The sequence below is a fragment of the Entelurus aequoreus genome, linkage group LG14, assembly GCF_033978785.1.
Source record: "Entelurus aequoreus isolate RoL-2023_Sb linkage group LG14, RoL_Eaeq_v1.1, whole genome shotgun sequence".
Classification (NCBI taxonomy): domain Eukaryota; kingdom Metazoa; phylum Chordata; class Actinopteri; order Syngnathiformes; family Syngnathidae; genus Entelurus; species Entelurus aequoreus.
In genome coordinates, this window is record NC_084744.1 from 55577583 (window position 1) to 55589744 (window position 12162).

Genomic DNA, 12162 nt, shown 5'->3' on the forward strand with positions numbered 1-12162 from the left:
GAAAATAATAAGTAGCCAAGGTAACTAAACAAACTCAAGGGTGGACAACAACAGGAACTAAGGGAGTCCAAAACTAACAGAAAATAACAAAAGGTTGGGTCTTGGGCGCAGTTGGGTGTTCCGACAGGACAATGACCCCAAACACACGTCAAAAGTGGTAAAGGAATGGCTACATCAGGCTAGAATGAAGGTTTTGGAATGGCCTTCCCAAAGTGTGTGGACAATGCTGAAGAAACAAGTCCATGTCAGAAAACCAACACATTTAGCTGAACTGCACCAATTTTTGTCAAGAGGAGTGGTCCAAAATTGTGGATGGCTACCAAAAGTGCCTTATTGCAGTGAAACTTGCCAAGGGACATGTAAGCAAATATTAACATTGCTGTATGTATACTTTTGACCCAGTAGACCCATAATAAATTCATAAAAGAAGCAAACTTCATGAATGTTTTTATGTGACCAACAAGTATGTGCTCCAATCGCTCTATCACAAAAAAATAAAGAGTTGTAGAAATTATTGGAAACTCAAGACAGCCATGACATCATGTTCTTTACAAGTGTATGTCAACTTTTGACCACAACTGTATGTACAGTAATCTATTTATTTATATCTGCACCTTATTGCTCTTTTATCCTGCACTACAACGAGCTAATGCAACAAAATTTTTGTTCTTATCTGTACTGTAAAGTTCAAATTTGAATGACAATAAAAGGAAGTCTACGTCTAAGTCAGTTGGGTTAAAATTGGGTTATTTTTTTTTAAGCCAACATTTTCTAGTGTGTAAACCAGGGGATGTCCAAAGGGGGCCATTTGCGGCCCGCAGCTAATTGTTTACCAGCCCGCCACACATTCTGAAAATGCTATTGCAGAAATAAAAAAAAAAAACATTACAAAAAGTGGAATGAGGTGAAATCTGACTAGAAAAAGTTGTAATGTTGACACAAAGCTACCATGCAGGCAGTTTTTTTCTCTTTTGTCTATCTTTATTTTTCTTTTTTTGCCATTGCTCAAAAAACACAAAAAAGTCAATGTTGTAATGAATTATTGACCTATTCAAGGCTCCAATTATTTCAAATATTTCACTTTAAAATGTTTTATGTGGAAAATATTGCGTATGTGGTTGCCATATAAAAACATCAAAGTTTTCTTTGACAAAAGAGCATAAAACAAACAAAATAGTTCAAACGTAAAATCGACAGATATATCTGAAGTTGATTTCGTAACTTAAGTGTTGAAGTAAAAAAAAAACAACTAATAAAATTGTATCACTTTATGAGTGGGGCACCTTTTGGGTCCCAAATATATTTCATGGGATTTTATTTATCTTTTCACTGTGATTACTCAAAAATAACAATTAATTAAAATCAATGGTGTCCTGCATTATTGATCTTTTCAAGGCTCTAATTACTTCACATCAAACATTGCTTTTTGAATGTTTTGGGCAGTGGGGGAAATACTGCATATTTCAGTTTTATTATAAAAAACAAAGTTGTCTTTCACAGAAAAGGCATAAAACCTTTTTGTTTTTTTTTAACTTTATTTCAACCTGAAGTTGATATACTGTAGAGATGTACTGTAAGCGTTAAATAAATAAATAAAAAATAATAATTTGACTTGTTTTTAACATTTTAATGACTTAGACCAGGGGTGTCCAAACTTTTTCCACTGAGGGCCGCACACTGAAAAATCAAAGCAAGCGGGGGCCATTTTGATATTTTTTTAATTTTAAAAACCAATACAATATATGTATAAAAAATATACATTAAGGCCTCCACTCAGGCTTGATCCCGGGGACCCCAAAGGGTTTTGCTCCAAAAAATATTTAAAATGTGTCATTATTCAGTATTATTATCTCTAGATCAACATTAGGTCTGTCTGTCAATATAACGTTTTTAAAGATTTAAGTCGTATGCTCTTTTTGTCAAAGAAAACCCTGTTTTTTTACGGAAAAAAACACAAAATATGCAATATTTTCACCCAATAAAATTTTTAAGAGGAATATTTGAGATTATATAATAATTGGAGCCTTAAAAAGGTCAATAACTCATAACACCATAGATTTTAATTCATTATTATTTTTTGAGCAATGACACTTAAAAACAAATCACACAAAAATTATTGGGGAACCAATAGGGTCCTACTCATTAAAGTGTTAAAAAATAAATTATACATTTTTTTTTACTGTTTACTTTTAACACAATAATCTCGAGATCAACTTCAGATCCACCCATCAATTATAAGTTGTATTTTTGTTTATGTTTTTTGTTCGTTTTAGGCCCTTCTTTAAAAAAAAAAAAAAAAAAAGCTCAATTTTTTATATGGCAAACACAAAATATGCAACATTTTCCCCCAAAAATATCTCAAAGTGCAATATTTAATGTGACGTAATTGGAGCCTTGGATAGGTCAATAATTCATAATAACATTGATTTTCATTCATTATTATTTTTTAAAGAAAGAAACAGCCTGCATGGCAGCTTTGTGTTATTAGAGTCAATATTGCAACATTTTCTTGTTCCATTTCACCTGTTTGGTCTTTCATACCACTTTTTATGTTTTTAATTTTTTTAATCGTATTTTAAAATGGGCCGTGGGGCCATTAAAAAATGACCTGCGGGCCATTTACGGCCTGCACTTGGGACATCCCTGACTTAGACCCTTTATGGTCCCCGGGAGCCCTAAAGGTAAAAACCCCCCAAAATCCATATATTTTGTTATGATTTAAAAATGAAAACTATCAAAATGGCCCCCGCATGCTTTGATTTTTCCGTGTGCGGCCCTCAGTGGAAAAAGTTTGGACACCCCTGGTGTAACTAGTTCTAAAAAACAAGAAAACGCATAGAATGAGAAGGTGAGTCCATAACTTTTGGCCTGTACTGTAAATGTAGGTTCCAAAAAAACACTCGACAAAATCAGAGAGTTAATATTAATAGACTTTATTAAACATTAGAGATTGTGTGATCTTTGTTAAAGTGCCTCCTTAGTATCTCCCGTGTAACATTCCTCCACAGCATGGCCGAAACCCCACGTACAGGAGTCACTCGCAGCAAACTACTTTAAATACGATTTATGCACCATTTACACGACGGTGACCGTTCTCCAACTCTGTAGAATACTGCAATTACACACGTCCATTTACAAATGGAAGAAAGGTGAACATAGTGCAAAGACACAGACGAGAGGAACTCCTTAAACAAGATATTCCACTTCACTCCCGTCATACGGGGAATACAGCGACTACAGTACAATAAATATAGTATATTACAGTAAATGCATTAGAATTCCGACAAGAGAGTACATTCTCACATCCCGGCGTCGTGCGGAATTTCTGTATCCCTGAAATATTTTTAATCTGTGCCTTGTTCAGACCGCGGCAGCACTTCCGTGTTATTAGCGACGTCGATGATACAAAATGTGGATTATTACCATCATTCTTTGATTGTCAAAAATGTTGTTGGTGTAATGTGCGACGTTCCTACCCGAAAAAATGCTTTTGATCATCCGTATGTCACGTGGTGTACTTGTATCCGAGTTTGCTAAGTATAAAAATGAGCCGAAATTTTGGAATGAAAGAAACTGCTGTTCTAAATGTGTCCACTAGATGTCGCAATAGCAATTCTTTGTATCTTTGCAGATGATGCTACATATGTAAAAAAATAAATAAACAACATGATGTTAGTGCACAAGTCGAGAAAAATACATAAATAACATCTTTTAATTTGATGTTATTTCTTTATCTTGATGGATTGGAAATGAGAAAGGGGGACACATTTCATGGCAGCACGGAAATATGTTGAAATATTGTGTATCCCCTACTGACTTTTTTTTTGTAATTAATAAAATGAGTCCAAATGTACACATTTAGCTGTAAATTATACTAAAAGTGTACATAATAAACCACATGAATTTCCTACATAATATGAGGAAAATAGAAGGGGGACACAATTTATGGCAGCATATTTCTGTGCTGCCATAAAATGTGTCCCCCTTCTATTTCCTTCAAGTGATGTAGTAACTTCATGTGGTTTACTATGTACATACTAAGCATTTTCAACAACAAAACTTGTGAATTTGGACTCATTTTATTAATTACAAAAAAAGTTAGTAGGGGATACATAATATTTTAGCATATTTCTGTGCTGCCATAAAATGTGTCCCCCTTCCATTTCTTTCAAATTATGTAGTAACTTCATATGGTTTATTATGTACACTTTTATTATCATTTACAGCTAAATGTGTACATTTGGACTAATTTTATCAATTACAAAAAAAGTTAGTAGGAGATACATAATATTTTAGCATATTTCTGTGCTGCCATTAAATGTGTCCCCTTTCTATTTCCCTCAAATTACGTAGTCACTTCATGTGGTTTATTATCTACACTTTTAGTATCATTTACAGCTAAATGTATACATTTGGACTCATTTGATTAATTACAAAAAAAGTTGGTAGGGGATACATAATATTTTAGCATATTTCTGTGCTGCCATTAAATGTGTCCCCCTTCTATTTCCCTCAAATTATGTAGTAACTTCATGTGGTTTATTATCTACACTTTTAGTATCATTTACAGCTAAATGTGTACATTTGGACTCATTTTATCAATTACAAAAAAAGTTAGTAGGAGATACATAATATTTAAGCATGTTTCTGTGCTGCCATAAAATGTGTCCCCCTTCTATTGCCCTCAAATGATGTAGTAACTTCACATGGTTTATTATGTACACTTTTAGTATCATTTACAGATGAATGTGTACATTTGGACTCATTTTATCAATTACAAAACAAGTTAGTAGGGGATACATAATATTTAAGCATGTTTCTGTGCTGCCATAAAATGTGTCCCCCTTCTATTGCCCTCAAATGATGTAGTAACTTCACATGGTTTATTATGTACACTTTTAGTATCATTTACAGATGAATGTGTACATTTGGACTCATTTTATCAATTACAAAAAAAGTTAGTAGGGGATACATAATATTTAAGCATGTTTCTGTGCTGCCATAAAATGTGTCCCCCTTCTATTGCCCTCAAATGATGTAGTAACTTCACATGGTTTATTATGTACACTTTTAGTATCATTTACAGATGAATGTGTACATTTGGACTCATTTTATCAATTACAAAAAAAGTTAGTAGGGGATACATAATATTTAAGCATGTTTCTGTGCTGCCATAAAATGTGTCCCCCTTCTATTGCCCTCAAATGATGTAGTAACTTCATGTGGTTTATTATGTACATACTAAGCATTTTCAACCACAAAACTTGTGAATTTGGACTCATTTTATTAATTACAAAAAAAGTTAGTAGGGGATACATAATATTTTAGCATATTTCTGTGCTGCCATAAAATGTGTCCCCTTTCTATTTCCCTCAAATGATGTAGTAACTTCATGTGGTTTATTATTTACACTTTTAGTATCATTTACAGATAAATGTGTACATTTGGACTCATTTTATTAATTACAAAAAAAGTTATTAGGGGATACTTAATTTTTTAAGCATATTTCTGTGCTGCCATTAAATGTGTCCCCCCTCAATTTTCCTCAATTGATGTACTAACTTCATGTGGTTTATTATGTACACTTTTAGTATCATTTACAGCTAAATGTGTACATTTGGACTCATTTTATTAATTACAGAAAAAGTTAGTAGGGGATACATAATAGTTTAGCATATTTCTGTGCTCTCATAAAATGTGCCCCCCTTCTATTTCCCTCAAATGATGTAGTAACTTCATGTGGTTTATTATGTACACTTTTAGTGCATTTAAAGCGAAATGTGTACATTTGGACTCATTTTATTAATTACAAAAAAAGTTAGTTGGGGATACATAATACTTTAGCATATTTCCGTGCTGCCATAAAATGTGTCCCCCTTCTATTTCCCTCAAATTATGTAGTAACTTCATGTGGTTTATTATGTACACTTTTAGTATAATTTACAGATAAATGTGTACCTTTGGACTCATTTTATTAATTACAAAAAAAGTTAGTAGGGGATACTTAATATTTTAGCATATCTCTGTGCTGCCATTATATGTGCCCCCCTTCTATTTCCTTCAAATTATGTAGTAACTTCATGTGGTTTATTATGTACACTTTTAGTATCATTTACAGCTAAATGTGTACATTTGGACTCATTTTATTAATTACAAAAAAAGTTAGTTGGGGATACATAATATTTCAGCATATTTCCGTGCTGCCATAAAATGTGTCCCCCTTCTATTTCCCTCAAATGATGTAGTAACTTCATGTGGTTTATTATCTACACTTTTAGTATCATTTACAGCTAAATGTGTACATTTGGACTCATTTTATTAATTACAAAATAAGTTAGTAAGGGATACTTAATATTTTAGCATATTTCTGTGCTGCCATTAAATGTGTCCCCTTTCTATTTCCCTCAAATGATGTAGTAACTTTATGTGGTTTATTATGTACATACTAAGCATTTTCAACAACAAAACCTGTGAATTTGGACTCATATAATTAATTACAAAAAAAGTTAGAAGGGGATACATAATATTTCAGCATATTTCCATGCTGCCATAAAATGTGTCCCCCTTCTATTTCCCTCAAATGATGTAGTAACTTCATGTGGTTTATTATCTACACTTTTAGTATCATTTACAGCTAAATGTGTACATCTGGACTCATTTTATTAATTACAAAATAAGTTAGTAAGGGATACTTAATATTTTAGCATATTTCTGTGCTGCCATTAAATGTGTTCCCTTTCTATTTCCCTCAAATGATGTAGTAACTTTATGTGGTTTATTATGTACATACTAAGCATTTTCAACAACAAAACCTGTGAATTTGGACTCATATTATTAATTACAAAAAAAGTTAGAAGGGGATACATAATTTTGAGCATATTTCTGTGCTGCCATGAAATGTGTCCCCCCTCTATTTTCCTCAATTGATGTACTAACAATATGTGTTTTATTCTAGACTTATATTTATATTCATTGACATCGCAAATAACACGGAAGGGCTGCCGCTCTCTGAACAAAGCACAGAGCTCCGCCCCCAAGCGCGCCCACGGTAGGGGATACCGAATATTTCAGGGATACACAATTTCGCACCTACTTCTCCTCCCTGGGATAAAAACACCAGCCGGAGGAACGTAAAGACGTCTTTTTCTCCATCCCGTCAGTCCCCCTCGGACATTCAAAGACTCAACAAACGACGGAAAGAAGCGCACATGAAAAATTGCATCGCCGTTACGGGGTCCAACGGTTACAAACATCTAATAAGTTATACGTGGGGGAATAACGACTCGCACTATTTCTGCCTCTATTCTCTTTCTTTGGCTGACAAAGGTCACTATATGTGGAGATGTCCTGTGATTTACATAATACAAATCATCACCATGAACTACACATGAGGATACATTTACGTTTCAATACCTGAATCAGTGTACAATGGAAATGCCTTTTTATATATGTATGTATATATATATATATTATCATAAATATTATTTATAACACATTTATCACAAGATTGCATATGAAACAGACAACGAGCCAGCATTTTAAAAATGCAGACGTGATCACAGACATTGTGACACAGGTTCCTTTCTCTATCCGTTTTAGTACCTCATGTACAAGTGGTCCTCGGGTTTCCGACGTTCCCACGACGACCCGAGGACATAAAATACGGCAATAGAAACACTAAATACAGGAATTAAATACAACATTAATTTTTAAAAAATCCTTATTTTTATCCCTTATTATAATCTCACTTGCTGCTACCATCTACCGCCATTTAAACCACCCTTTACTATTATTATAGTGATAATAATAATAATAATAATATGTAATTATAATAATAAGTAATAATAACAATGCATAATTTAATCAAAATAATAATATTCATGTTAATTGATATTGTTATTGTTGTTGTTATTATTATTATCATTATTATTAGGGGTGTCCCGATACAACTTTTTCATTACCGTATTGGCCGATATCGATATTATTCTGATAGGAAATCAACATTATTATTTTGTACTGGGAAATGTTATAGAAGGCGAAGGTATTAAAAACACTAAAATTATACATTAAGCCAGCGCCGCCAAGAAGTTCAATGATGCGGACACGCTTGTTACTGGATACTTTCTAATAGGCTTCTGGGGACGGCGTGGCTCGGTTGGTAGTCACGTCGGTCACATTGAGCGAGACACTTCACCCTTCGCTCCCGATGGGTCGCGCTTAGGGCCGCCATCAGTGTGTGAACGTGTGAGTGTGTGACTGGGTGAATGTGGCCCAAATAGTGGGGCCCGCCCCACTATTTGAGAAGGACTGCTTTACGCTGTGATCCTGATGATGATATACAGCAGTGGTCCCCAACCTTTTTGTACTTGGTTCAACGCTTGAAAATTTGTCCCATGGACAAATTTTTATTTTTTTTATTTTTATTTTTTTTTGGTCATAAAGAAATACAATAATGTGTGCTTACGGACTGCATCCCTGCAGACTGTATTGATTTATATTGATATATAATGTATATATTGTGTTTTTTATGTTGATTTAATTTTAAAAAAAAAAAAAAAAAAAAAAAAATTTTTTTTTTTTTTTTTTTTTTTAATTTCTTGTGCGGACCGATTGGTACCGGGCCGCGGCCCGGTGGTTGGGGACCACTGATATACAGTACAGGCCAAAAGTTTGGACACCTTCTCATTCAATGGGGTTTTCTTTATTTTCAGATTGATTACTGCTTTGCACACTCTTGGCATTCTCTGGATGAGCTTCAAGAGCTATAGTCACCTGAAATGGTTTTTCACTTCACAGGTGTGCTTGAAGCTCATGGAGAGAATGCCAAGAGTGTGCAAGGCAGTAATCGGAGCAATAGGGTGGCTGTTTTGAAGGAACTAGAATATAAAACATGTTTTCAGTTATTTCACCTTTTTTTGTTAAGTACATAACTCCACATGTGTTCGTTCATAGTTTTGATGCCTTCAGGGACAATCTACAATGTAAATAGTCATGGAAATAAAGAAAACACATTGAGGTGTGTCCAAACTTTTGGCCTATATGTATATTATCTCAAACAACAAAAGCGTTAAAATCAGGGGTCCCCAAACTTTTTGACTCGGGGGCCGCATTGGGTTAAAAAAATTTGGCCGGGGGCCAGGCTATATATATATATATATATATATATATATATATATATATATATATATATATATATATATATATATATATATATATATATATATACACATTGTCTTTATAATCCGTTTTGTCATTTAACATCAATTAACATTGATGTTCATCAACATTTAACATTGTCACGTTATCGATGGGAAAATTCATTTTTAGACAATATGATTTGCCTGAGCGACTAGGAGACTTTAAGAGTAACAAGCGGTAGAAAATGGATTAGGAAGGAAAGATTTAAAAAAAAAAAAAAAAAAAAGGTTTTTTTTAAAAAAATTTTTTTAACTTGGGACTTCCTGTGGGCCGGATTTTGGATGCTGGGGGGCCGGATCCGGCCTGCGGGCCGTAGTTTGGGGACCCCTGGTTAAAATAATCGATAGTTTGATTTAAGAATCAGTATTAAAGCATACGGAACTGGTATCGACGTTTCAGTATCGATCCGCACATCACTACTGTCCAGCTTTGCACAACATTTTGATACTTGTTTTGCTGATATCACACGGATCGGATTGGGACACCCCTCATTATTATCGGCCTTAAATAGGTCACTTTCTTTTAAGGTTTCAAACATTTAGCCTTCTCCTAAATCCACATAAGGCTCACAGGTTCGATACTGGTCTTGCAACCGAACCTCTGGCAACCCTTCCGTCTCAATAACGAGACCACTACACCGCTTACTGATGACCGTAGGAGCAGATCCTTTAAATGCTCAAAGACAATGAGTTTCGGATCGTCGTACAAAACGAAGACCGCCTATGTTCATTATAATCTTCGATAAATATCATACTAAACACTATGTACACGTGGTTTGAAAAATCCTCTTATGATACTTTGTGAGATCTGTGCTTTTTTTTCTGCATATCGAACCACAATCTACATCGAACGACACACGATTGAACACACGCAAGTACAAGGAATACCCGGCACACGTCCATCGGTTACCTGGAACTATGCGGGTTACACCTGGAGGAGGACAAATGGGGGGTGCGGGGGTTGGGGGGGTCGCAGTCTTGCCGTTGAGTTCTTTTCAGGTGGGGAGCAGTCCGAAAGCCGCGCCGTAGAAAGGCGACACATGGCGCCAGGCGGTCTACAGGTCCTGACCCAGCCTCTCGAGCTCCTCGATGAGGAAGTCGATGTCGGACTGTGTGGCCGCGTGGTTGGAGACCACCATGCGGAAGAAGTTGACCTTATTACCCTGAGGCTGGTAGCCCACCATGGTGGTCCCCGACTCCATCATCAGGGCCTTAATCTTTGGTGCGACCTGGCGGTGAAACAAAAAGAGGTTAGGCATTTGTGATGTTCAATGCTGTAGGTGTCCAAAATTTTGGACTGGGGGGCATATACATACATATATATAAATATATATATACATACATACTTGCAAATACAGTATAGTCGAGGTTTCTGTGGTTTATCCGTTATACAGTGCTCAATACTGGGGTAGAGCGGAATATACGTTAGGTCAGGAAAAATCACAGTGGCTATTTCATCCCTACAAGTCTGATCTTCAGGGGATTTTATTGAAGTGTCTGTGGTTGTTACATACACTACCGTTCAAAAGTTTGGGGTCACATTGAAATGTCCTTATTTTTGAAGGAAAAGCACTGTACTTTTCAATGAAGATAACTTTAAACTAGTCTTAACTTTAAAGAAATACACTCTATACATTGCTAATGTGGTAAATGACTATTCTAGCTGCAAATGTCTGGTTTTTGGTGCAATATCTACATAGGTGTATAGAGGCCCATTTCCAGCAACTATCAGTCCAGTGTTCTAATGGTACAATGTGTTTGCTCATTGGCTCAGAAGGCTAATTGATTATTAGAAAACCCTTGTGCAATCATGTTCACACATCTGAAAACAGTTTAGCTCGTTACAGAAGCTACAAAACTGACCTTCCTTTGAGCAGATTGAGTTTCTGGAGCATCACATTTGTCGGGTCAATTAAACGCTCAAAATGGCCAGAAAAAGAGAACTTTCATCTGAAACTCGACAGTCTATTCTTGTTCTTAGAAATGAAGGCTATTCCACAAAATTGTTTGGGTGACCCCAAACTTTTGAACGGTAGTGTACATACATACATACATACATACATACATACATACATACATACATACATACATATATATATATATATATATATATATATATATATATATATATACATATACATACATATATATATATATATATATATATATATATATGTATATATATATATATATGTATATATATATATATATATATATATATATATATATATATATATATATATATATATATATATATATGTATATATATATATATATATATATATGTATATATATATATATATATATATATATATATATATAATATATATATATATATATATATATATATATATATATATATATATATATATATATATATATATATATATATCTAGGGTACATTACACGGGGGTGTGGCCATTGTTACACAGAAGCAAGGCACTACTGTGTAACAATGGCCACACCCCCGTTATATATATATATATATATATATATATATATATATATATATATATATATATATATATACATACAGTATATTACCCCACAAGGTCTACAAGCAGTGTCCACGGCTCCTCAAGCGTCTGTGGAAGATCTTGAAGGTGATTTGGCGGAGAGGGAAAGCCTCTGCCCAGTGGAGATACGCGGAGGGCGTCTGGATCCCGAAGGAAGAGAACTCCAGCAACATCGAGCAGTTTCGTATAATCTCGCTGCTCAGCGTTGAGAGCAAGATTTTCTTTAAAATCCTGTCCCAACGACTTACCGAGTTCCTCTTGAAGAACGCCTACATAGACACCTCTGTCCAGAAGGGGGGAGTACCTGGAGTGCCTGAGTGCCTGGAGCATACAGGAGTGGTGACGCAGTTGATCCGGGAGGCAAGGGAGAACAAAGGAGATTTGGCAACTCTCTGGCTTGACTTAACCAATGCCTACGGATCTATCCCGCACAAACTTGTTGAAATAGC

The 12162-nt window shown here is 34.8% G+C and overlaps 1 protein-coding gene across 2 annotated transcripts in view; it reads right to left on the minus strand.

Moving 5' to 3' along the window:
- Positions 1-2917: 2917 nt before the first annotated feature.
- The window catches only part of LOC133665068 (glutamate decarboxylase 1-like), a 58815-nt gene continuing 49570 nt past the window's right edge, over positions 2918-12162 (minus strand). For both annotated transcript variants that reach the window (XM_062070238.1, XM_062070237.1), the window contains one exon: positions 2918-10426. In XM_062070238.1, the coding sequence (XP_061926222.1) occupies positions 10253-10426 (174 nt within the window). In that variant the 3' untranslated portion in view covers positions 2918-10252. The remainder of the gene's footprint in view (positions 10427-12162) is intronic.